This window comes from Trichomonas vaginalis, chromosome IV (genome assembly GCF_026262505.1).
Source record: "Trichomonas vaginalis G3 chromosome IV, whole genome shotgun sequence".
Lineage (NCBI taxonomy): Eukaryota > Parabasalia > Trichomonadida > Trichomonadidae > Trichomonas > Trichomonas vaginalis.
This window is the reverse complement of record NC_067206.1, coordinates 21253175-21280128: the sequence shown is the minus strand read 5'-3', so window position 1 is coordinate 21280128 and position 26954 is coordinate 21253175. Positions and strand designations below refer to the sequence as shown.

The 26954-nt window shown below is 30.4% G+C and overlaps 3 protein-coding genes across 3 annotated transcripts, besides 21 other annotated features; all 3 read right to left on the bottom strand.

The window, feature by feature from the left end:
* Nucleotides 1-410: 410 nt before the first annotated feature.
* Nucleotides 411-448: a mobile genetic element.
* Nucleotides 411-448: a terminal%2Cinverted (terminal inverted repeat of Banshee-A3 transposon ID:TVAGG3_0140110).
* A 601-nt stretch (nucleotides 449-1049) lies between these two features.
* Nucleotides 1050-2108: a mobile genetic element.
* A 682-nt stretch (nucleotides 2109-2790) lies between these two features.
* Nucleotides 2791-2827: a mobile genetic element.
* Nucleotides 2791-2827: a terminal%2Cinverted (terminal inverted repeat of Banshee-A3 transposon ID:TVAGG3_0140090).
* Nucleotides 2828-3512: 685 nt separating this feature from the next.
* Nucleotides 3513-3546: a terminal%2Cinverted (terminal inverted repeat of MuDR-4N1_TV transposon ID:TVAGG3_0140080).
* Nucleotides 3513-4774: a mobile genetic element.
* A 3242-nt stretch (nucleotides 4775-8016) lies between these two features.
* On the bottom strand, nucleotides 8017-8355 carry TVAGG3_0140070 (uncharacterized protein; the record flags this gene model as incomplete). The annotated part of the gene is made up of 1 exon (XM_051224226.1): nucleotides 8017-8355. One exon carries the CDS (start codon nucleotides 8353-8355, stop codon nucleotides 8017-8019), a length of 339 nt encoding a protein of 112 aa, XP_051109212.1.
* Nucleotides 8356-9555: 1200 nt separating this feature from the next.
* Nucleotides 9556-9593: a mobile genetic element.
* Nucleotides 9556-9593: a terminal%2Cinverted (terminal inverted repeat of Banshee-A3 transposon ID:TVAGG3_0140060).
* A 600-nt stretch (nucleotides 9594-10193) lies between these two features.
* Nucleotides 10194-11252: a mobile genetic element.
* A 679-nt stretch (nucleotides 11253-11931) lies between these two features.
* Nucleotides 11932-11968: a mobile genetic element.
* Nucleotides 11932-11968: a terminal%2Cinverted (terminal inverted repeat of Banshee-A3 transposon ID:TVAGG3_0140040).
* Nucleotides 11969-12653: 685 nt separating this feature from the next.
* Nucleotides 12654-12687: a terminal%2Cinverted (terminal inverted repeat of MuDR-4N1_TV transposon ID:TVAGG3_0140030).
* Nucleotides 12654-13548: a mobile genetic element.
* Nucleotides 13549-16792: 3244 nt separating this feature from the next.
* Nucleotides 16793-17131, bottom strand: TVAGG3_0140020 (uncharacterized protein; the record flags this gene model as incomplete). Its single annotated transcript, XM_051224225.1, has 1 exon — nucleotides 16793-17131. One exon carries the CDS (start codon nucleotides 17129-17131, stop codon nucleotides 16793-16795), a length of 339 nt encoding a protein of 112 aa, XP_051109211.1.
* A 1200-nt stretch (nucleotides 17132-18331) lies between these two features.
* Nucleotides 18332-18369: a mobile genetic element.
* Nucleotides 18332-18369: a terminal%2Cinverted (terminal inverted repeat of Banshee-A3 transposon ID:TVAGG3_0140010).
* Nucleotides 18370-18968: 599 nt separating this feature from the next.
* Nucleotides 18969-20027: a mobile genetic element.
* Nucleotides 20028-20710: 683 nt separating this feature from the next.
* Nucleotides 20711-20747: a mobile genetic element.
* Nucleotides 20711-20747: a terminal%2Cinverted (terminal inverted repeat of Banshee-A3 transposon ID:TVAGG3_0139990).
* Nucleotides 20748-21432: 685 nt separating this feature from the next.
* Nucleotides 21433-21466: a terminal%2Cinverted (terminal inverted repeat of MuDR-4N1_TV transposon ID:TVAGG3_0139980).
* Nucleotides 21433-22328: a mobile genetic element.
* Nucleotides 22329-25573: 3245 nt separating this feature from the next.
* On the bottom strand, nucleotides 25574-25912 carry TVAGG3_0139970 (uncharacterized protein; the record flags this gene model as incomplete). Its single annotated transcript, XM_051224224.1, has 1 exon — nucleotides 25574-25912. The coding sequence occupies one exon, from the start codon at nucleotides 25910-25912 to the stop codon at nucleotides 25574-25576; it is 339 nt and encodes a 112-aa protein (XP_051109210.1).
* Nucleotides 25913-26954: the final 1042 nt, after the last annotated feature.

Below are 26954 nucleotides of genomic sequence, written 5' to 3'. Positions count from 1 at the left end.
TTATGTGGTAAGACGAAATGATGGAAGTGAGGCATATCTCAATATTTTCACCAGATCTTCAGGCATTTAGCATGGATATATAATTGTTATCATGATTTGTATTTAGTAATATTATTTAATCCAACTTATCAAAGCTAAACAAGATAAGAAATGCGTTTTAATTTTTTTTTCAAACAAAATTGAACAAAAAATACACTTAGAAGATATATTTCTTTAAGTTATTTATAGTAATGGAAATAATATGGTATATCTATCATTAACATATAAGCAGATCATACCTCTCTTGTGCCATGCAATTATGAATTAAGAATTTTGTAAATTCAACTGTATATAATAATCTTTTAATTGAAAAACATCATCAGACCAAGAGATGTTAATCATGTGCATCTAATATAATTGTTTTTGTCTAGTGTTGAAAACAGAAATTCATCAAAAGTGACACCTCAGAAAAGCTATAATATTGAATTTTTGGAACTTTTGATAGAGCACGTTTTTAAATATTAATTAAAGTAAATGTATATTTTGTAAAGATTCTTTTTAATAAAAAATAAAATTTTGAAGAAGAACACAAAATCTTCTGAAAAATAATATCACATAAACTCATATTATTTTCTAATATATAACTATTTTATATAAAAATCAAATTCAATGATCTTAAAAGCGAAGGATAAACCTCAAAATTTACGAATATAATGAGTGGGAATATAATGCTTATCTATCATAAAACCATATGAAATATCAATTTTTGCTTTACGCCTAATTTTTGACGACAATTAGCAAAAAATGTTAAATGTTAACACTCAGTCCATTTGAATATGAAAAATAAAATTGACTTTGATTAAATGTTTTTATTTATCATGCAATTCTTCTTGCGACCAAAGATTTGAATAAAATTTCAAAAAATAAGATAGCTTAAAAATAATATACGGTAGTGTTTACTAATAGATGAATAGTATATAAATTCTATTAAAATGGATTTGATCCAAAAAGATATATAAAATTTGATCATAAATAAAATTGTTTAGAAGTCATTTAAAATGATGTAATTATTCAAATTTTGCTAAAACCCATTCCTCTTTGATATATAACTCCCATTTTTGCATTTCTGGCTCGTACCAAAATTTTGAAACTTCGAATAATTCGTTAGGAGTGTAATTACTATTCGTTTTTGGATTAATATCGAGAGATAAATGTGGTGTATTGTTGTATTTTTCAATGAACTGCTGAACTGAGTCCTTGATTTGTTGAATATCATCCAACTCGTCTGGCAAAAACTTTTCTAAGCTTGGCCACAGGCGCTCCACCTTGCCGTTCTGTCTTGGCATATACGGCAAGGTGTGCTTCCAAACTATTCCGTTTTCCTGCATAACCTGGCCGAATTCACCGCGGTTTTCACCGCCGTTATCGGTCCAGATGCAGTAAGGGATAAACTCCTCTAAAAGTTTTCTTAAAATATTCGCTGTTGAGTTGGAAGACTTGTTTTTCAATAATTTAGTTTTGAGAACTTTACGTGTCATATCATTCAATATGGCAAAGAATGGAAAAGAAACATTACCGTGAAGGTAATGAATATCGCAGTGCCATATCAAATTCTTTGATATGGCACGATATTTGGTAGGTGGATCTGCTGGTTTGTAATCTCTTTTTGAAGATAAACCTGATTCCATCATAAATTTTTCCACTTGATGAGGCTTTATTTTTTGTAAATTGTCAAAAATTTGATCTTTTGTCAAATCTTCTATATTTTCAAATTCTTTTGCAATTTCTTCTTTTTCTTTCTCACAATCGGGATTTTGAACAATATTTTGAAACCTTTTAATCAATAAATAAGTTTTTGAAATTCCTCCTTTATATTGTGAAACACAAGAATTAATTAATTGTTTTTGTTCAAATGTTGGTGGATTTGGTTTTCTGCCGCGACTAACTTTTGGTAATTCGATTTCTTGAAGTTGAAATGCTCTTCTTATTGTATTTTCGGCAACATTCAATTTAATTTTACCATTTTCCAATTCAACTTCCTTTCCCACACTTTTGTAATATTCACCTTCTTCTATTCTTCTTTTAGCTTCAAATAGCCATTCTCTGTTTATAGATTTGGCAGTAGTCATAAAAGTGGTCCTTCTTTTGTGATAAGATTCAAATTTGAATGTGGATGATAAATAAAAATCAAAAATAATTGTTATAATTTAAATGAAGAAGTAATTTAAAACGATTTTATTTATGATCAAATTTTATATATTTTTTTGGATCAAATCCATTTTAATAGAATTTATATACTATTCATCTATTAGTAAACACTACCGTATATTATTTTTTAAGCTATCTTTTTTTTGAACTTTTATTCAAATCTTTGGTCGCAAGAAGAATTGCATGATAAATAAAAACATTTAATCAAAGTCAATTTTATTTTTCATATTCAAATGGACTGAGTGTTAACATTTAACATTTTTTGCTAATTGTCGTCAAAAATTAGGCGTAAAGCAAAAATTGATATTTCATATGGTTTTATGATAGATAAGCATTATATTCCCACTCATTATATTCGTAAATTTTGAGGTTTATCCTTCGCTTTTAAGATCATTGAATTTGATTTTTATATAAAATAGTTATATATTAGAAAATAATATGAGTTTATGTGATATTATTTTTCAGAAGATTTCATTCTATATGCCTATGAAAAGTACTCTCAAAACTAACTTTTTCCTAATTATAATTAAATCTAGAATATTGTATTATGCTTAGTGTTATTTCATTTTTCTCATTCAATTTAGAATTTACAAATGTCAAAAATTGAGAGCTGTCACTTTTGATGAATTTCTGTTTATTACATAGCATTAATAAAAAAATCATTTGTTCTGATTAATATTTATCCAATAATAATATATATTCATTTTTGAATTTAATTAGCTTTTTTAAAGCTTAATATTTAATAATATTATTATTCAACATTCTTAATAAAATAAGATATATGCTTTATGTCTAATATATGTTTTGTAGAAATTTCGAGGAAATATCAAGGTTTCAACATCACTTCACTTCCACCATTTCGTCTTACGAAAGTTTAATTGTATGATTAAATACTTGGGCCATTCTAATATTTCATCTTTTTGAAATCGATTTTGCTCAATAGGATATGTATTAAAATATTTTTCCAATGCATCCAATAAATTATCCGTGCCATTTATTGATATATCAAGAAAGTCGTTTTGTTTTGTTTCTATCGGGGTAATACGATGTGAAAAGTGACAAAAATATACTATGATTTATATTTCATTGTATAATAAAGTCGAGAAGGGAGTCCTAACCTTAAGAAAGGGCTCTCTTCTCGACTTTCTGCTGCAATCTCACTCGAATTGCGCGTATATACTGCTTCTTTCATTAGAAGTAGTATATACGCGCAACAATATGCCATGGCAAGTGCACTTGTCGCCACTTTTAATGTTTCTCAAATGCAATGCGGGAAGGAGTGGCAATATAGTACTTGGGTAGTTGTGGAGTTATGTGTTAGGAGAGGGAACAGGACAAATTTGCCACACGGCACTTTTTTTTAAAAAAAATTAATGGAGCGGAGCGATACTCTGCTGCAGGAGCCCCAAGGCTCCCAATCATTACGAAAGGGAGCCTCAGGGCTCCTGAGAATCCATCAGCAGAGGCCTTTTCATTTGGCCTCTGCTGATCAAAGATTCGGCGAAGCCATTCTTCGTCTCAGGAGCCCCAAGGCTCCCAATCATTACGAAAGGGAGCCTCAGGGCTCCTGAGAATCCATCAGCAGAGGCCTTTTCATTTGGCCTCTGCTGATCAAAGATTCGGCGAAGCCATTCTTCGTCTCAGGAGCCCCAAGGCTCCCAATCATTACGAAAGGGAGCCTCAGGGCTCCTGAGAATCCATCAGTAGAGGCCTTTTCATTTGGCCTCTGCTGATCAAAGATTCGGCGAAGCCATTCTTCGTCTCAGGAGCCCCAAGGCTCCCAATCATTACGAAAGGGAGCCTCAGGGCTCCTGAGAATCCATCAGCAGAGGCCTTTTCATTTGGCCTCTGCTGATCAAAGATTCGGCGAAGCCATTCTTCGTCTCAGGAGCCCCAAGGCTCCCAATCATTACGAAAGGGAGCCTCAGGGCTCCTGAGAATCCATCAGTAGAGGCCTTTTCATTTGGCCTCTGCTGATCAAAGATTCGGCGAAGCCATTCTTCGTCTCAGGAGCCCCAAGGCTCCCAATCATTACGAAAGGGAGCCTCAGGGCTCCTGAGAATCCATCAGTAGAGGCCTTTTCATTTGGCCTCTGCTGATCAAAGATTCGGCGAAGCCATTCTTCGTCTCAGGAGCCCCAAGGCTCCCAATCATTACGAAAGGGAGCCTCAGGGCTCCTGAGAAACCTCTTTGAGAAGGTTTTCTTTAAGAAAACCTTCTCAAAGATGATTGTCAGCATTCACTCAAAATCTACCAAGAGTTTCAAAGTTTCAAATCTATCTGAAATGAAGCTTTGAATCTCTTGTATATCTAATTGTAGAGGTACCTTTTCAAAATGTCTTCTATTGATTAAATTTAATCAGTAAAAGTCATTTTGAAAAGGTACATCTCTATAATTGCTATTGAGCATTCACTCTTGGAACCTTGGAGCTCTTGTGTAGTGCATGAAAACTCCAAGATTCTAGAATAAAACATATATCATAGACATAATTTCTTCAAATATAATTTAAGGTTATTTTTTAAAAAATTAGAACAGCGTAATTTAAGGTTATTGAAAAGTGACACTTGACAAATTTATCCCGCACTCTTCAAAAATAAGGAAATTTTGATAAATATCCTCATCGCTATTATCATAAAAGATTCAATATCCCTTTCGATATTTAATGACAAATTTGAAAAGGTGTTTGAAATTCTTTCGGATTTTGTTGAATTTAACCCAAAATTTATTATTAATTGTTTACAAGAAATTTTATTTAACTCTTCTTGTAAAGAAAACTTTGCCAATATTTTGAATGCATTTGAAAATTCCGAGCTTAGAATATATTTGGATGAATGCGAAGATGAAATCGATCCTGAAATTTTTGACTCTCTCAAAAATATGTATTCAATTTTAAATGAATCTAATTCTCATCAATAATAACATATGAATAAAAAATAAATGGATTTAATTTTTTTTATCAGTTTCAATAGATTACAGTTATTTTTATTTTCTACAATATCTCATTACCAAATCGTTTTAACTCTTTGTATATCAAAGAATAATAAGTGACCTGTAATAACCATACTCATAATGGATTAGACCTCAAATTATTTAAAATGTCAATTCAATATTATTAAATTACAATTTCTTTTATTCTAATAGATTTTAACTAGCCAATCATGATTACAAATATTGTAGCCTTCATTAACTCATAATATCGAAGAATATAACTTATATTCATGGACAATTTGTGATTAATTTCCAATAATATATAAAACCGACTCAAATTAATCATGTTGGCATTAGCGCGCATCGATGCTCAATCTACCTGTAGTATTATAAGCTTATATTCCTATTTTTCAGCATTAAAATTGTGAATTACGTAATTTTGTCATAGTTTTACGTAATTTTAATTTTTTTTGATAAGAAAAAAATGACTTTAAGAAAAAACGAGATCACTCATAATCTTTTTCTCAGAAAACTGCAGAGTATACAACAAATGTACTCAAACGTGCATTAAGCACAATACCTGGTCCCCATTTCGCTCTATGGACCGATAATGGTACAAAAAATAAAGAAAAATTGCAAAAACGTTCCCACTTTTTGAGAGGGATGTTTTGCAAAATAATTTTATGGACATCTCTGGAAAGTTTCATTTCAGTTTGATAATATATCCAACACCTATATAGAAGAGCCTTGCTGATTTGACCTGAAAGAGCGAAAGTTAGTTTTTTGATTTGAAAACCCTGCAATTTAATATTGTTAAGGACTCAATGTAGAAATATGATATAATATCATGTAGAGATCAATCATCTTCCAAAAATCTTCTATGTATGAAAGAAAAAAATTTGCAAAACGTACCTCTCAAGAAGTGGGAACGTTTTGCACACTCTCGAAAATAAAACACAATTTCATTAATTATTATGCGAAAGGGGAATTGAACATATTTTTATTCAACCAGATAATCCTCAGGCCAACAGATTTCGCAAAGAGAATTTCCCCAAACAGTAAGATTTTTCAAAAAAAAGAAATATAATGCGAAGAATTAAGATTAATCACCGAAAAAACAACTGATTTTACTTACTTTAATGATTTTGAAGATATGCAAATTATCAGGAAGAAAGCTCAATATAACAAATAAAATAATATTCTAATTTGCAAGAATGGGTTTAATGACTACGCACAAATACATAGCCTCATACATATCAACAAAGGTCTTGGGTCTCCGAGGTTCTCAATTTCATCAGAAACCGCTATATGATAACCAAGCTTACTCAGATCTACACATAAATACATAGCCTCATACATATCAACAAAGGTCTCTCTACTCTTAAGTTCCAATTCCCAAAATTTTATTTTTATATTTATTGGCAAAAGGTAAAAGTTCCAAATTATCGTATCGTTAATTTTTAATTTGCTTTCAAATTATATTTTTTGTACTTACGTTCAATTTTTATTTTTAATAAATTATTTATATTAAAATTTCGAAATATTCATAAATACATTCAATTCATATAATAATAGTCAATATCATCGTTTTGAGAAGATCAGATCCTACACAAAAACCATGGAGAGGATTGTATTTTCAATGTATGCCTCTGGTCGAGCACTAAAAGCAAAAGCTAGACAGTTTTTAACCTGTATAATAAAAATGTATCATATATCTTTTTGGAAAATAAAAACAAATTTTTATTTATTCAATATTATATAAAAAGGTGTTGATATTGCAGGTTTTTCAGTATGTTTTCCATCCCAATAAAACTCAATATTAATCGATATATCTGAAAAATACGAGGTGTCAAAGTGGTGAATTTCACCTCACTTCGTTTTGCTCCATTAAATTGACTCAATTTCATCCCTTTGCTGAGAATTTTTGTATTTGGAGGATAATAATCTAAATAATTCGAAATATTTGTTACAATAACTATCAGTGCTTGATTTAATGTTTGAATTTGATTGCTTCAAATTGCGCAATTTTAAGTAATTCGGCGTCAGATGTTAATTTTTTGCAAGAAGAATTAAATATATATGTGGGATTTGGTATTGCGTTTGATGTTTTGTTTGTTAATTCGTTGGATAAGGCTTTATCTGGGTTCCACGGATGAATACCATACTGATGCATTGACTTAATCACAAGCATCAATTAAAATTCTTACAATTTTTAACCTTGGTTTTGGGGTATTTGATAAATTATCTTGCTCATATGTGTAAAGCGGAACATATTTTAACCTGTTATTCTTTGATCTCAAAGATGCTGCACATCCTACATCAAATAACTGGAGAACTACTGTGCAGTAAGCTGGAAATGTCAAGAGTTCAATTCTGAAGAGACTCAAAAGTTTGCAAGTAAAATAACTTACTCGGCTGATATGATTATCACCGAATACGATATTATGCTGAGCTGCTGTGATAGCATCAAGACTTGAGCGATATCTCTGGATTTCGATAATAAAAGTTAAATTAAAGATATCCCATATCTTCTTTGTCATCCATCCATAAGATTGTCCTGTAAGGAATGCTCTCACGGAGCGGAGTTCCTGTGAACAATTTTATATTCCTGGAACAATAATAAATGGTTTCATCCGGTATCCTTCAGAATTATATGGGAAGATACTAGTAACAAGCACAAATTCATGCTCTTCTTTGGTTAAAGGAGGGTTGCTTTCAGTGCAGATAACTTTGTAACGCTTTGATGAAGCAGAGATGTTTCATAAATACTCCACTTATTCCATGGATCAATTCCTGCCGTATACTGAAATTAATGTAAGAAGTTAGCAACTGTTGCTGTGTTACAGTACTTTGCTCGTTTTTCCTCATTTTCTTTTGAGCTTTTGATCTCAATGTTGAGATCAGAGCAAACTCTGTTTAACCATGATCTTGAGGGGAGATATACTTCTAGCGAAGTAAACAATTCTTTTTCCTCTTGTTGGAAATTCGTCTGGATGAACAAGGCCAGCTAGATATAAAGCTCTGCTGTATCTATACTCCAGTAATTCGTAGGCAATCTGATAAGCTTCGATTACCTTTTCACATGCAAGACCTTTTGCTCTTTGATTGATTTCACCATAAAAATCAAGTAATTCGACCTCTGAAAGATACGATGGTTCTCCACCATTACATGTGGTTGTCCATACATTTTCCGCAATTGTATGTCGCAACTCTGCAGTTATTGAATCATCGCGTTCCATGTGAAATTCATCTTTGTTATCAGTGTAGCACTTTTTGTTTAGTCTTCTTTTGAAGATTTTACGTTGAATACGAGACAAAACTGCTTTTTCTCAATGAAGTTTACATTTGGCTTTAATGTAATTAAGACTTTTCATGTCACTTTTTGTAAAGTTCATTTTCGGTACGGAACAAATGCATATATTAATGCATTAATTCTAAATGTAATAAATTTTGTATCTTTGAAAATTTCAAAGTTAAAAAAAATTGGACTAATATTATTCGTCTTCAAATGTACTATGCAAATTAAAGTTTTTGGGCTATGGATTCTGTGGGATAAGATTATTGAAATTTTGGATGTTCCTCGAATTGGCCAGAGATTCGAGTGTCAATGCCTTGTTCCATAACATAGTAATTGTGTTTGTGACTGAGCATATTTTTTTCTAAAATATAGAGATTAAAATTGTAAAAATCTTCATTTAAGGAGTTCCTGTTAAATGATTGTGACTTGATTATATTTGTGTCGTTTTTGGTAGTCTCTTTATTCGATTTTGATGAATTTATGTTCGAAATTCGGTATTTAACTAATAAGATTCAGAGTAAAACACTGGAAATCGGATATTCTCTATGCCAATGAACTGGACAATCTGTGTGTTTGGGAGGTGAAATTCCAAATTTTTTTGAAATCCCGAAAATGAAGATCAACCCTTTATTTTTGATTAAGATATTTTACAATTTCAGATTTTTTTGAATACTTTTGATTCGGTTTTGTTAAAAGCATATCAGCTAACTTGTTTTAAAAATCACATATTTTTATGTGGTAAGACGAAATGATGGAAGTGAGGCATATCTCAATATTTTCACCAGATCTTCAGGCATTTAGCATGGATATATAATTGTTATCATGATTTGTATTTAGTAATATTATTTAATCCAACTTATCAAAGCTAAACAAGATAAGAAATGCGTTTTAATTTTTTTTTCAAACAAAATTGAACAAAAAATACACTTAGAAGATATATTTCTTTAAGTTATTTATAGTAATGGAAATAATATGGTATATCTATCATTAACATATAAGCAGATCATACCTCTCTTGTGCCATGCAATTATGAATTAAGAATTTTGTAAATTCAACTGTATATAATAATCTTTTAATTGAAAAACATCATCAGACCAAGAGATGTTAATCATGTGCATCTAATATAATTGTTTTTGTCTAGTGTTGAAAACAGAAATTCATCAAAAGTGACACCTCAGAAAAGCTATAATATTGAATTTTTGGAACTTTTGATAGAGCACGTTTTTAAATATTAATTAAAGTAAATGTATATTTGTAAAGATTCTTTTTAATAAAAAATAAAATTTTGAAGAAGAACACAAAATCTTCTGAAAAATAATATCACATAAACTCATATTATTTTCTAATATATAACTATTTTATATAAAAATCAAATTCAATGATCTTAAAAGCGAAGGATAAACCTCAAAATTTACGAATATAATGAGTGGGAATATAATGCTTATCTATCATAAAACCATATGAAATATCAATTTTTGCTTTACGCCTAATTTTTGACGACAATTAGCAAAAAATGTTAAATGTTAACACTCAGTCCATTTGAATATGAAAAATAAAATTGACTTTGATTAAATGTTTTTATTTATCATGCAATTCTTCTTGCGACCAAAGATTTGAATAAAATTTCAAAAAATAAGATAGCTTAAAAATAATATACGGTAGTGTTTACTAATAGATGAATAGTATATAAATTCTATTAAAATGGATTTGATCCAAAAAGATATATAAAATTTGATCATAAATAAAATTGTTTAGAAGTCATTTAAAATGATGTAATTATTCAAATTTTGCTAAAACCCATTCCTCTTTGATATATAACTCCCATTTTTGCATTTCTGGCTCGTACCAAAATTTTGAAACTTCGAATAATTCGTTAGGAGTGTAATTACTATTCGTTTTTGGATTAATATCGAGAGATAAATGTGGTGTATTGTTGTATTTTTCAATGAACTGCTGAACTGAGTCCTTGATTTGTTGAATATCATCCAACTCGTCTGGCAAAAACTTTTCTAAGCTTGGCCACAGGCGCTCCACCTTGCCGTTCTGTCTTGGCATATACGGCAAGGTGTGCTTCCAAACTATTCCGTTTTCCTGCATAACCTGGCCGAATTCACCGCGGTTTTCACCGCCGTTATCGGTCCAGATGCAGTAAGGGATAAACTCCTCTAAAAGTTTTCTTAAAATATTCGCTGTTGAGTTGGAAGACTTGTTTTTCAATAATTTAGTTTTGAGAACTTTACGTGTCATATCATTCAATATGGCAAAGAATGGAAAAGAAACATTACCGTGAAGGTAATGAATATCGCAGTGCCATATCAAATTCTTTGATATGGCACGATATTTGGTAGGTGGATCTGCTGGTTTGTAATCTCTTTTTGAAGATAAACCTGATTCCATCATAAATTTTTCCACTTGATGAGGCTTTATTTTTTGTAAATTGTCAAAAATTTGATCTTTTGTCAAATCTTCTATATTTTCAAATTCTTTTGCAATTTCTTCTTTTTCTTTCTCACAATCGGGATTTTGAACAATATTTTGAAACCTTTTAATCAATAAATAAGTTTTTGAAATTCCTCCTTTATATTGTGAAACACAAGAATTAATTAATTGTTTTTGTTCAAATGTTGGTGGATTTGGTTTTCTGCCGCGACTAACTTTTGGTAATTCGATTTCTTGAAGTTGAAATGCTCTTCTTATTGTATTTTCGGCAACATTCAATTTAATTTTACCATTTTCCAATTCAACTTCCTTTCCCACACTTTTGTAATATTCACCTTCTTCTATTCTTCTTTTAGCTTCAAATAGCCATTCTCTGTTTATAGATTTGGCAGTAGTCATAAAAGTGGTCCTTCTTTTGTGATAAGATTCAAATTTGAATGTGGATGATAAAAAAAATCAAAAATAATTGTTATAATTTAAATGAAGAAGTAATTTAAAACGATTTTATTTATGATCAAATTTTATATATTTTTTGGATCAAATCCATTTTAATAGAATTTATATACTATTCATCTATTAGTAAACACTACCGTATATTATTTTTAAGCTATCTTATTTTTTGAACTTTTATTCAAATCTTTGGTCGCAAGAAGAATTGCATGATAAATAAAAACATTTAATCAAAGTCAATTTTATTTTTCATATTCAAATGGACTGAGTGTTAACATTTAACATTTTTTGCTAATTGTCGTCAAAAATTAGGCGTAAAGCAAAAATTGATATTTCATATGGTTTTATGATAGATAAGCATTATATTCCCACTCATTATATTCGTAAATTTTGAGGTTTATCCTTCGCTTTTAAGATCATTGAATTTGATTTTATATAAAATAGTTATATATTAGAAAATAATATGAGTTTATGTGATATTATTTTTCAGAAGATTTCATTCTATATGCCTATGAAAAGTACTCTCAAAACTAACTTTTTCCTAATTATAATTAAATCTAGAATATTGTATTATGCTTAGTGTTATTTCATTTTTCTCATTCAATTTAGAATTTACAAATGTCAAAAATTGAGAGCTGTCACTTTTGATGAATTTCTGTTTATTACATAGCATTAATAAAAAAATCATTTGTTCTGATTAATATTTATCCAATAATAATATATATTCATTTTTGAATTTAATTAGCTTTTTTAAAGCTTAATATTTAATAATATTATTATTCAACATTCTTAATAAAATAAGATATATGCTTTATGTCTAATATATGTTTTGTAGAAATTTCGAGGAAATATCAAGGTTTCAACATCACTTCACTTCCACCATTTCGTCTTACGAAAGTTTAATTGTATGATTAAATACTTGGGCCATTCTAATATTTCATCTTTTTGAAATCGATTTTGCTCAATAGGATATGTATTAAAATATTTTTCCAATGCATCCAATAAATTATCCGTGCCATTTATTGATATATCAAGAAAGTCGTTTTGTTTTGTTTCTATCGGGGTAATACGATGTGAAAAGTGACAAAAATATACTATGATTTATATTTCATTGTATAATAAAGTCGAGAAGGGAGTCCTAACCTTAAGAAAGGGCTCTCTTCTCGACTTTCTGCTGCAATCTCACTCGAATTGCGCGTATATACTGCTTCTTTCATTAGAAGTAGTATATACGCGCAACAATATGCCATGGCAAGTGCACTTGTCGCCACTTTTAATGTTTCTCAAATGCAATGCGGGAAGGAGTGGCAATATAGTACTTGGGTAGTTGTGGAGTTATGTGTTAGGAGAGGGAACAGGACAAATTTGCCACACGGCACTTTTTTTTAAAAAAAATTAATGGAGCGGAGCGATACTCTGCTGCAGGAGCCCAAGGCTCCCAATCATTACGAAAGGGAGCCTCAGGGCTCCTGAGAATCCATCAGCAGAGGCCTTTTCATTTGGCCTCTGCTGATCAAAGATTCGGCGAAGCCATTCTTCGTCTCAGGAGCCCCAAGGCTCCCAATCATTACGAAAGGGAGCCTCAGGGCTCCTGAGAATCCATCAGCAGAGGCCTTTTCATTTGGCCTCTGCTGATCAAAGATTCGGCGAAGCCATTCTTCGTCTCAGGAGCCCCAAGGCTCCCAATCATTACGAAAGGGAGCCTCAGGGCTCCTGAGAATCCATCAGTAGAGGCCTTTTCATTTGGCCTCTGCTGATCAAAGATTCGGCGAAGCCATTCTTCGTCTCAGGAGCCCCAAGGCTCCCAATCATTACGAAAGGGAGCCTCAGGGCTCCTGAGAAACCTCTTTGAGAAGGTTTTCTTTAAGAAAACCTTCTCAAAGATGATTGTCAGCATTCACTCAAAATCTACCAAGAGTTTCAAAGTTTCAAATCTATCTGAAATGAAGCTTTGAATCTCTTGTATATCTAATTGTAGAGGTACCTTTTCAAAATGTCTTCTATTGATTAAATTTAATCAGTAAAAGTCATTTTGAAAAGGTACATCTCTATAATTGCTATTGAGCATTCACTCTTGGAACCTTGGAGCTCTTGTGTAGTGCATGAAAACTCCAAGATTCTAGAATAAAACATATATCATAGACATAATTTCTTCAAATATAATTTAAGGTTATTTTTTAAAAAATTAGAACAGCGTAATTTAAGGTTATTGAAAAGTGACACTTGACAAATTTATCCCGCACTCTTCAAAAATAAGGAAATTTTGATAAATATCCTCATCGCTATTATCATAAAAGATTCAATATCCCTTTCGATATTTAATGACAAATTTGAAAAGGTGTTTGAAATTCTTTCGGATTTTGTTGAATTTAACCCAAAATTTATTATTAATTGTTTACAAGAAATTTTATTTAACTCTTCTTGTAAAGAAAACTTTGCCAATATTTTGAATGCATTTGAAAATTCCGAGCTTAGAATATATTTGGATGAATGCGAAGATGAAATCGATCCTGAAATTTTTGACTCTCTCAAAAATATGTATTCAATTTTAAATGAATCTAATTCTCATCAATAATAACATATGAATAAAAAATAAATGGATTTAATTTTTTTTATCAGTTTCAATAGATTACAGTTATTTTTATTTTCTACAATATCTCATTACCAAATCGTTTTAACTCTTTGTATATCAAAGAATAATAATAAGTGACCTGTAATAACCATACTCATAATGGATTAGACCTCAAATTATTTAAAATGTCAATTCAATATTATTAAATTACAATTTCTTTTATTCTAATAGATTTTAACTAGCCAATCATGATTACAAATATTGTAGCCTTCATTAACTCATAATATCGAAGAATATAACTTATATTCATGGACAATTTGTGATTAATTTCCAATAATATATAAAACCGACTCAAATTAATCATGTTGGCATTAGCGCGCATCGATGCTCAATCTACCTGTAGTATTATAAGCTTATATTCCTATTTTTCAGCATTAAAATTGTGAATTACGTAATTTTGTCATAGTTTTACGTAATTTTAATTTTTTTTGATAAGAAAAAAATGACTTTAAAAAAAACGAGATCACTCATAATCTTTTTCTCAGAAAACTGCAGAGTATACAACAAATGTACTCAAACGTGCATTAAGCACAATACCTGGTCCCCATTTCGCTCTATGGACCGATAATGGTACAAAAAATAAAGAAAAATTGCAAAAACGTTCCCACTTTTTGAGAGGGATGTTTTGCAAAATAATTTTATGGACATCTCTGGAAAGTTTCATTTCAGTTTGATAATATATCCAACACCTATATAGAAGAGCCTTGCTGATTTGACCTGAAAGAGCGAAAGTTAGTTTTTTGATTTGAAAACCCTGCAATTTAATATTGTTAAGGACTCAATGTAGAAATATGATATAATATCATGTAGAGATCAATCATCTTCCAAAAATCTTCTATGTATGAAAGAAAAAAATTTGCAAAACGTACCTCTCAAGAAGTGGGAACGTTTTGCACACTCTCGAAAATAAAACACAATTTCATTAATTATTATGCGAAAGGGGAATTGAACATATTTTTATTCAACCAGATAATCCTCAGGCCAACAGATTTCGCAAAGAGAATTTCCCCAAACAGTAAGATTTTTCAAAAAAAAGAAATATAATGCGAAGAATTAAGATTAATCACCGAAAAAACAACTGATTTTACTTACTTTAATGATTTTGAAGATATGCAAATTATCAGGAAGAAAGCTCAATATAACAAATAAAATAATATTCTAATTTGCAAGAATGGGTTTAATGACTACGCACAAATACATAGCCTCATACATATCAACAAAGGTCTTGGGTCTCCGAGGTTCTCAATTTCATCAGAAACCGCTATATGATAACCAAGCTTACTCAGATCTACACATAAATACATAGCCTCATACATATCAACAAAGGTCTCTCTACTCTTAAGTTCCAATTCCCAAAATTTTATTTTTATATTTATTGGCAAAAGGTAAAAGTTCCAAATTATCGTATCGTTAATTTTTAATTTGCTTTCAAATTATATTTTTTGTACTTACGTTCAATTTTTATTTTTAATAAATTATTTATATTAAAATTTCGAAATATTCATAAATACATTCAATTCATATAATAATAGTCAATATCATCGTTTTGAGAAGATCAGATCCTACACAAAAACCATGGAGAGGATTGTATTTTCAATGTATGCCTCTGGTCGAGCACTAAAAGCAAAAGCTAGACAGTTTTTAACCTGTATAATAAAAATGTATCATATATCTTTTTGGAAAATAAAAACAAATTTTTATTTATTCAATATTATATAAAAAGGTGTTGATATTGCAGGTTTTTCAGTATGTTTTCCATCCCAATAAAACTCAATATTAATCGATATATCTGAAAAATACGAGGTGTCAAAGTGGTGAATTTCACCTCACTTCGTTTTGCTCCATTAAATTGACTCAATTTCATCCCTTTGCTGAGAATTTTTGTATTTGGAGGATAATAATCTAAATAATTCGAAATATTTGTTACAATAACTATCAGTGCTTGATTTAATGTTTGAATTTGATTGCTTCAAATTGCGCAATTTTAAGTAATTCGGCGTCAGATGTTAATTTTTTGCAAGAAGAATTAAATATATATGTGGGATTTGGTATTGCGTTTGATGTTTTGTTTGTTAATTCGTTGGATAAGGCTTTATCTGGGTTCCACGGATGAATACCATACTGATGCATTGACTTAATCACAAGCATCAATTAAAATTCTTACAATTTTTAACCTTGGTTTTGGGGTATTTGATAAATTATCTTGCTCATATGTGTAAAGCGGAACATATTTTAACCTGTTATTCTTTGATCTCAAAGATGCTGCACATCCTACATCAAATAACTGGAGAACTACTGTGCAGTAAGCTGGAAATGTCAAGAGTTCAATTCTGAAGAGACTCAAAAGTTTGCAAGTAAAATAACTTACTCGGCTGATATGATTATCACCGAATACGATATTATGCTGAGCTGCTGTGATAGCATCAAGACTTGAGCGATATCTCTGGATTTCGATAATAAAAGTTAAATTAAAGATATCCCATATCTTCTTTGTCATCCATCCATAAGATTGTCCTGTAAGGAATGCTCTCACGGAGCGGAGTTCCTGTGAACAATTTTATATTCCTGGAACAATAATAAATGGTTTCATCCGGTATCCTTCAGAATTATATGGGAAGATACTAGTAACAAGCACAAATTCATGCTCTTCTTTGGTTAAAGGAGGGTTGCTTTCAGTGCAGATAACTTTGTAACGCTTTGATGAAGCAGAGATGTTTCATAAATACTCCACTTATTCCATGGATCAATTCCTGCCGTATACTGAAATTAATGTAAGAAGTTAGCAACTGTTGCTGTGTTACAGTACTTTGCTCGTTTTTCCTCATTTTCTTTTGAGCTTTTGATCTCAATGTTGAGATCAGAGCAAACTCTGTTTAACCATGATCTTGAGGGGAGATATACTTCTAGCGAAGTAAACAATTCTTTTTCCTCTTGTTGGAAATTCGTCTGGATGAACAAGGCCAGCTAGATATAAAGCTCTGCTGTATCTATACTCCAGTAATTCGTAGGCAATCTGATAAGCTTCGATTACCTTTTCACATGCAAGACCTTTTGCTCTTTGATTGATTTCACCATAAAAATCAAGTAATTCGACCTCTGAAAGATACGATGGTTCTCCACCATTACATGTGGTTGTCCATACATTTTCCGCAATTGTATGTCGCAACTCTGCAGTTATTGAATCATCGCGTTCCATGTGAAATTCATCTTTGTTATCAGTGTAGCACTTTTTGTTTAGTCTTCTTTTGAAGATTTTACGTTGAATACGAGACAAAACTGCTTTTTCTCAATGAAGTTTACATTTGGCTTTAATGTAATTAAGACTTTTCATGTCACTTTTTGTAAAGTTCATTTTCGGTACGGAACAAATGCATATATTAATGCATTAATTCTAAATGTAATAAATTTTGTATCTTTGAAAATTTCAAAGTTAAAAAAAATTGGACTAATATTATTCGTCTTCAAATGTACTATGCAAATTAAAGTTTTTGGGCTATGGATTCTGTGGGATAAGATTATTGAAATTTTGGATGTTCCTCGAATTGGCCAGAGATTCGAGTGTCAATGCCTTGTTCCATAACATAGTAATTGTGTTTGTGACTGAGCATATTTTTTTCTAAAATATAGAGATTAAAATTGTAAAAATCTTCATTTAAGGAGTTCCTGTTAAATGATTGTGACTTGATTATATTTGTGTCGTTTTTGGTAGTCTCTTTATTCGATTTTGATGAATTTATGTTCGAAATTCGGTATTTAACTAATAAGATTCAGAGTAAAACACTGGAAATCGGATATTCTCTATGCCAATGAACTGGACAATCTGTGTGTTTGGGAGGTGAAATTCCAAATTTTTTTGAAATCCCGAAAATGAAGATCAACCCTTTATTTTTGATTAAGATATTTTACAATTTCAGATTTTTTTGAATACTTTTGATTCGGTTTTGTTAAAAGCATATCAGCTAACTTGTTTTAAAAATCACATATTTTTATGTGGTAAGACGAAATGATGGAAGTGAGGCATATCTCAATATTTTCACCAGATCTTCAGGCATTTAGCATGGATATATAATTGTTATCATGATTTGTATTTAGTAATATTATTTAATCCAACTTATCAAAGCTAAACAAGATAAGAAATGCGTTTTAATTTTTTTTTCAAACAAAATTGAACAAAAAATACACTTAGAAGATATATTTCTTTAAGTTATTTATAGTAATGGAAATAATATGGTATATCTATCATTAACATATAAGCAGATCATACCTCTCTTGTGCCATGCAATTATGAATTAAGAATTTTGTAAATTCAACTGTATATAATAATCTTTTAATTGAAAAACATCATCAGACCAAGAGATGTTAATCATGTGCATCTAATATAATTGTTTTTGTCTAGTGTTGAAAACAGAAATTCATCAAAAGTGACACCTCAGAAAAGCTATAATATTGAATTTTTGGAACTTTTGATAGAGCACGTTTTTAAATATTAATTAAAGTAAATGTATATTTCGTAAAGATTCTTTTTAATAAAAAATAAAATTTTGAAGAAGAACACAAAATCTTCTGAAAAATAATATCACATAAACTCATATTATTTTCTAATATATAACTATTTTATATAAAAATCAAATTCAATGATCTTAAAAGCGAAGGATAAACCTCAAAATTTACGAATATAATGAGTGGGAATATAATGCTTATCTATCATAAAACCATATGAAATATCAATTTTTGCTTTACGCCTAATTTTTGACGACAATTAGCAAAAAATGTTAAATGTTAACACTCAGTCCATTTGAATATGAAAAATAAAATTGACTTTGATTAAATGTTTTTATTTATCATGCAATTCTTCTTGCGACCAAAGATTTGAATAAAATTTAAAAATAAGATAGCTTAAAAATAATATACGGTAGTGTTTACTAATAGATGAATAGTATATAAATTCTATTAAAATGGATTTGATCCAAAAAGATATATAAAATTTGATCATAAATAAAATTGTTTAGAAGTCATTTAAAATGATGTAATTATTCAAATTTTGCTAAAACCCATTCCTCTTTGATATATAACTCCCATTTTTGCATTTCTGGCTCGTACCAAAATTTTGAAACTTCGAATAATTCGTTAGGAGTGTAATTACTATTCGTTTTTGGATTAATATCGAGAGATAAATGTGGTGTATTGTTGTATTTTTCAATGAACTGCTGAACTGAGTCCTTGATTTGTTGAATATCATCCAACTCGTCTGGCAAAAACTTTTCTAAGCTTGGCCACAGGCGCTCCACCTTGCCGTTCTGTCTTGGCATATACGGCAAGGTGTGCTTCCAAACTATTCCGTTTTCCTGCATAACCTGGCCGAATTCACCGCGGTTTTCACCGCCGTTATCGGTCCAGATGCAGTAAGGGATAAACTCCTCTAAAAGTTTTCTTAAAATATTCGCTGTTGAGTTGGAAGACTTGTTTTTCAATAATTTAGTTTTGAGAACTTTACGTGTCATATCATTCAATATGGCAAAGAATGGAAAAGAAACATTACCGTGAAGGTAATGAATATCGCAGTGCCATATCAAATTCTTTGATATGGCACGATATTTGGTAGGTGGATCTGCTGGTTTGTAATCTCTTTTTGAAGATAAACCTGATTCCATCATAAATTTTTCCACTTGATGAGGCTTTATTTTTTGTAAATTGTCAAAAATTTGATCTTTTGTCAAATCTTCTATATTTTCAAATTCTTTTGCAATTTCTTCTTTTTCTTTCTCACAATCGGGATTTTGAACAATATTTTGAAACCTTTTAATCAATAAATAAGTTTTTGAAATTCCTCCTTTATATTGTGAAACACAAGAATTAATTAATTGTTTTTGTTCAAATGTTGGTGGATTTGGTTTTCTGCCGCGACTAACTTTTGGTAATTCGATTTCTTGAAGTTGAAATGCTCTTCTTATTGTATTTTCGGCAACATTCAATTTAATTTTACCATTTTCCAATTCAACTTCCTTTCCCACACTTTTGTAATATTCACCTTCTTCTATTCTTCTTTTAGCTTCAAATAGCCATTCTCTGTTTATAGATTTGGCAGTAGTCATAAAAGTGGTCCTTCTTTTGTGATAAGATTCAAATTTGAATGTGGATGATAAATAAAAATCAAAAATAATTGTTATAATTTAAATGAAGAAGTAATTTAAAACGATTTTATTTATGATCAAATTTTATATATTTTTTTGGATCAAATCCATTTTAATAGAATTTATATACTATTCATCTATTAGTAAACACTACCGTATATTATTTTTTAAGCTATCTTATTTTTTGAACTTTTATTCAAATCTTTGGTCGCAAGAAGAATTGCATGATAAATAAAAACATTTAATCAAAGTCAATTTTATTTTTCATATTCAAATGGACTGAGTGTTAACATTTAACATTTTTTGCTAATTGTCGTCAAAAATTAGGCGTAAAGCAAAAATTGATATTTCATATGGTTTTATGATAGATAAGCATTATATTCCCACTCATTATATTCGTAAATTTTGAGGTTTATCCTTCGCTTTTAAGATCATTGAATTTGATTTTTATATAAAATAGTTATATATTAGAAAATAATATGAGTTTATGTGATATTATTTTTCAGAAGATTTCATTCTATATGCCTATGAAAAGTACTCTCAAAACTAACTTTTTCCTAATTATAATTAAATCTAGAATATTGTATTATGCTTAGTGTTATTTCATTTTTCTCATTCAATTTAGAATTTACAAATGTCAAAAATTGAGAGCTGTCACTTTTGATGAATTTCTGTTTATTACATAGCATTAATAAAAAAATCATTTGTTCTGATTAATATTTATCCAATAATAATATATATTCATTTTTGAATTTAATTAGCTTTTTTAAAGCTTAATATTTAATAATATTATTATTCAACATTCTTAATAAAATAAGATATATGCTTTATGTCTAATATATGTTTTGTAGAAATTTCGAGGAAATATCAAGGTTTCAACATCACTTCACTTCCACCATTTCGTCTTACGAAAGTTTAATTGTATGATTAAATACTTGGGCCATTCTAATATTTCATCTTTTTGAAATCGATTTTGCTCAATAGGATATGTATTAAAATATTTTTCCAATGCATCCAATAAATTATCCGTGCCATTTATTGATATATCAAGAAAGTCGTTTTGTTTTGTTTCTATCGGGGTAATACGATGTGAAAAGTGACAAAAATATACTATGATTTATATTTCATTGTATAATAAAGTCGAGAAGGGAGTCCTAACCTTAAGAAAGGGCTCTCTTCTCGACTTTCTGCTGCAATCTCACTCGAATTGCGCGTATATACTGCTTCTTTCATTAGAAGTAGTATATACGCGCAACAATATGCCATGGCAAGTGCACTTGTCGCCACTTTTAATGTTTCTCAAATGCAATGCGGGAAGGAGTGGCAATATAGTACTTGGGTAGTTGTGGAGTTATGTGTTAGGAGAGGGAACAGGACAAATTTGCCACACGGCACTTTTTTTTAAAAAAAATTAATGGAGCGGAGCGATACTCTGCTGCAGGAGCCCCAAGGCTCCCAATCATTACGAAAGGGAGCCTCAGGGCTCCTGAGAATCCATCAGCAGAGGCCTTTTCATTTGGCCTCTGCTGATCAAAGATTCGGCGAAGCCATTCTTCGTCTCAGGAGCCCCAAGGCTCCCAATCATTACGAAAGGGAGCCTCAGGGCTCCTGAGAATCCATCAGCAGAGGCCTTTTCATTTGGCCTCTGCTGATCAAAGATTCGGCGAAGCCATTCTTCGTCTCAGGAGCCCCAAGGCTCCCAATCATTACGAAAGGGAGCCTCAGGGCTCCTGAGAATCCATCAGTAGAGGCCTTTTCATTTGGCCTCTGCTGATCAAAGATTCGGCGAAGCCATTCTTCGTCTCAGGAGCCCCAAGGCTCCCAATCATTACGAAAGGGAGCCTCAGGGCTCCTGAGAAACCTCTTTGAGAAGGTTTTCTTTAAGAAAACCTTCTCAAAGATGATTGTCAGCATTCACTCAAAATCTACCAAGAGTTTCAAAGTTTCAAATCTATCTGAAATGAAGCTTTGAATCTCTTGTATATCTAATTGTAGAGGTACCTTTTCAAAATGTCTTCTATTGATTAAATTTAATCAGTAAAAGTCATTTTGAAAAGGTACATCTCTATAATTGCTATTGAGCATTCACTCTTGGAACCTTGGAGCTCTTGTGTAGTGCATGAAAACTCCAAGATTCTAGAATAAAACATATATCATAGACATAATTTCTTCAAATATAATTTAAGGTTATTTTTTAAAAAATTAGAACAGCGTAATTTAAGGTTATTGAAAAGTGACACTTGACAAATTTATCCCGCACTCTTCAAAAATAAGGAAATTTTGATAAATATCCTCATCGCTATTATCATAAAAGATTCAATATCCCTTTCGATATTTAATGACAAATTTGAAAAGGTGTTTGAAATTCTTTCGGATTTTGTTGAATTTAACCCAAAATTTATTATTAATTGTTTACAAGAAATTTTATTTAACTCTTCTTGTAAAGAAAACTTTGCCAATATTTTGAATGCATTTGAAAATTCCGAGCTTAGAATATATTTGGATGAATGCGAAGATGAAATCGATCCTGAAATTTTTGACTCTCTCAAAAATATGTATTCAATTTTAAATGAATCTAATTCTCATCAATAATAACATATGAATAAAAAATAAATGGATTTAATTTTTTTTATCAGTTTCAATAGATTACAGTTATTTTTATTTTCTACAATATCTCATTACCAAATCGTTTTAACTCTTTGTATATCAAAGAATAATAATAAGTGACCTGTAATAACCATACTCATAATGGATTAGACCTCAAATTATTTAAAATGTCAATTCAATATTATTAAATTACAATTTCTTTTATTCTAATAGATTTTAACTAGCCAATCATGATTACAAATATTGTAGCCTTCATTAACTCATAATATCGAAGAATATAACTTATATTCATGGACAATTTGTGATTAATTTCCAATAATATATAAAACCGACTCAAATTAATCATGTTGGCATTAGCGCGCATCGATGCTCAATCTACCTGTAGTATTATAAGCTTATATTCCTATTTTTCAGCATTAAAATTGTGAATTACGTAATTTTGTCATAGTTTTACGTAATTTTAATTTTTTTTGATAAGAAAAAAATGACTTTAAGAAAAAACGAGATCACTCATAATCTTTTTCTCAGAAAACTGCAGAGTATACAACAAATGTACTCAAACGTGCATTAAGCACAATACCTGGTCCCCATTTCGCTCTATGGACCGATAATGGTACAAAAAATAAAGAAAAATTGCAAAAACGTTCCCACTTTTTGAGAGGGATGTTTTGCAAAATAATTTTATGGACATCTCTGGAAAGTTTCATTTCAGTTTGATAATATATCCAACACCTATATAGAAGAGCCTTGCTGATTTGACCTGAAAGAGCGAAAGTTAGTTTTTTGATTTGAAAACCCTGCAATTTAATATTGTTAAGGACTCAATGTAGAAATATGATATAATATCATGTAGAGATCAATCATCTTCCAAAAATCTTCTATGTATGAAAGAAAAAAATTTGCAAAACGTACCTCTCAAGAAGTGGGAACGTTTTGCACACTCTCGAAAATAAAACACAATTTCATTAATTATTATGCGAAAGGGGAATTGAACATATTTTTATTCAACCAGATAATCCTCAGGCCAACAGATTTCGCAAAGAGAATTTCCCCAAACAGTAAGATTTTTCAAAAAAAAGAAATATAATGCGAAGAATTAAGATTAATCACCGAAAAAACAACTGATTTTACTTACTTTAATGATTTTGAAGATATGCAAATTATCAGGAAGAAAGCTCAATATAACAAATAAAATAATATTCTAATTTGCAAGAATGGGTTTAATGACTACGCACAAATACATAGCCTCATACATATCAACAAAGGTCTTGGGTCTCCGAGGTTCTCAATTTCATCAGAAACCGCTATATGATAACCAAGCTTACTCAGATCTACACATAAATACATAGCCTCATACATATCAACAAAGGTCTCTCTACTCTTAAGTTCCAATTCCCAAAATTTTATTTTTATATTTATTGGCAAAAGGTAAAAGTTCCAAATTATCGTATCGTTAATTTTTAATTTGCTTTCAAATTATATTTTTTGTACTTACGTTCAATTTTTATTTTTAATAAATTATTTATATTAAAATTTCGAAATATTCATAAATACATTCAATTCATATAATAATAGTCAATATCATCGTTTTGAGAAGATCAGATCCTACACAAAAACCATGGAGAGGATTGTATTTTCAATGTATGCCTCTGGTCGAGCACTAAAAGCAAAAGCTAGACAGTTTTTAACCTGTATAATAAAAATGTATCATATATCTTTTTGGAAAATAAAAACAAATTTTTATTTATTCAATATTATATAAAAAGGTGTTGATATTGCAGGTTTTTCAGTATGTTTTCCATCCCAATAAAACTCAATATTAATCGATATATCTGAAAAATACGAGGTGTCAAAGTGGTGAATTTCACCTCACTTCGTTTTGCTCCATTAAATTGACTCAATTTCATCCCTTTGCTGAGAATTTTTGTATTTGGAGGATAATAATCTAAATAATTCGAAATATTTGTTACAATAACTATCAGTGCTTGATTTAATGTTTGAATTTGATTGCTTCAAATTGCGCAATTTTAAGTAATTCGGCGTCAGATGTTAATTTTTTGCAAGAAGAATTAAATATATATGTGGGATTTGGTATTGCGTTTGATGTTTTGTTTGTTAATTCGTTGGATAAGGCTTTATCTGGGTTCCACGGATGAATACCATACTGATGCATTGACTTAATCACAAGCATCAATTAAAATTCTTACAATTTTTAACCTTGGTTTTGGGGTATTTGATAAATTATCTTGCTCATATGTGTAAAGCGGAACATATTTTAACCTGTTATTCTTTGATCTCAAAGATGCTGCACATCCTACATCAAATAACTGGAGAACTACTGTGCAGTAAGCTGGAAATGTCAAGAGTTCAATTCTGAAGAGACTCAAAAGTTTGCAAGTAAAATAACTTACTCGGCTGATATGATTATCACCGAATACGATATTATGCTGAGCTGCTGTGATAGCATCAAGACTTGAGCGATATCTCTGGATTTCGATAATAAAAGTTAAATTAAAGATATCCCATATCTTCTTTGTCATCCATCCATAAGATTGTCCTGTAAGGAATGCTCTCACGGAGCGGAGTTCCTGTGAACAATTTTATATTCCTGGAACAATAATAAATGGTTTCATCCGGTATCCTTCAGAATTATATGGGAAGATACTAGTAACAAGCACAAATTCATGCTCTTCTTTGGTTAAAGGAGGGTTGCTTTCAGTGCAGATAACTTTGTAACGCTTTGATGAAGCAGAGATGTTTCATAAATACTCCACTTATTCCATGGATCAATTCCTGCCGTATACTGAAATTAATGTAAGAAGTTAGCAACTGTTGCTGTGTTACAGTACTTTGCTCGTTTTTCCTCATTTTCTTTTGAGCTTTTGATCTCAATGTTGAGATCAGAGCAAACTCTGTTTAACCATGATCTTGAGGGGAGATATACTTCTAGCGAAGTAAACAATTCTTTTTCCTCTTGTTGGAAATTCGTCTGGATGAACAAGGCCAGCTAGATATAAAGCTCTGCTGTATCTATACTCCAGTAATTCGTAGGCAATCTGATAAGCTTCGATTACCTTTTCACATGCAAGACCTTTTGCTCTTTGATTGATTTCACCATAAAAATCAAGTAATTCGACCTCTGAAAGATACGATGGTTCTCCACCATTACATGTGGTTGTCCATACATTTTCCGCAATTGTATGTCGCAACTCTGCAGTTATTGAATCATCGCGTTCCATGTGAAATTCATCTTTGTTATCAGTGTAGCACTTTTTGTTTAGTCTTCTTTTGAAGATTTTACGTTGAATACGAGACAAAACTGCTTTTTCTCAATGAAGTTTACATTTGGCTTTAATGTAATTAAGACTTTTCATGTCACTTTTTGTAAAGTTCATTTTCGGTACGGAACAAATGCATATATTAATGCATTAATTCTAAATGTAATAAATTTTGTATCTTTGAAAATTTCAAAGTTAAAAAAAATTGGACTAATATTATTCGTCTTCAAATGTACTATGCAAATTAAAGTTTTTGGGCTATGGATTCTGTGGGATAAGATTATTGAAATTTTGGATGTTCCTCGAATTGGCCAGAGATTCGAGTGTCAATGCCTTGTTCCATAACATAGTAATTGTGTTTGTGACTGAGCATATTTTTTTCTAAAATATAGAGATTAAAATTGTAAAAATCTTCATTTAAGGAGTTCCTGTTAAATGATTGTGACTTGATTATATTTGTGTCGTTTTTGGTAGTCTCTTTATTCGATTTTGATGAATTTATGTTCGAAATTCGGTATTTAACTAATAAGATTCAGAGTAAAACACTGGAAATCGGATATTCTCTATGCCAATGAACTGGACAATCTGTGTGTTTGGGAGGTGAAATTCCAAATTTTTTTGAAATCCCGAAAATGAAGATCAACCCTTTATTTTTGATTAAGATATTTTACAATTTCAGATTTTTTTGAATACTTTTGATTCGGTTTTGTTAAAAGCATATCAGCTAACTTGTTTTAAAAATCACATATTTTTATGTGGTAAGACGAAATGATGGAAGTGAGGCATATCTCAATATTTTCACCAGATCTTCAGGCATTTAGCATGGATATATAATTGTTATCATGATTTGTATTTAGTAATATTATTTAATCCAACTTATCAAAGCTAAACAAGATAAGAAATGCGTTTTAATTTTTTTTTCAAACAAAATTGAACAAAAAATACACTTAGAAGATATATTTCTTTAAGTTATTTATAGTAATGGAAATAATATGGTATATCT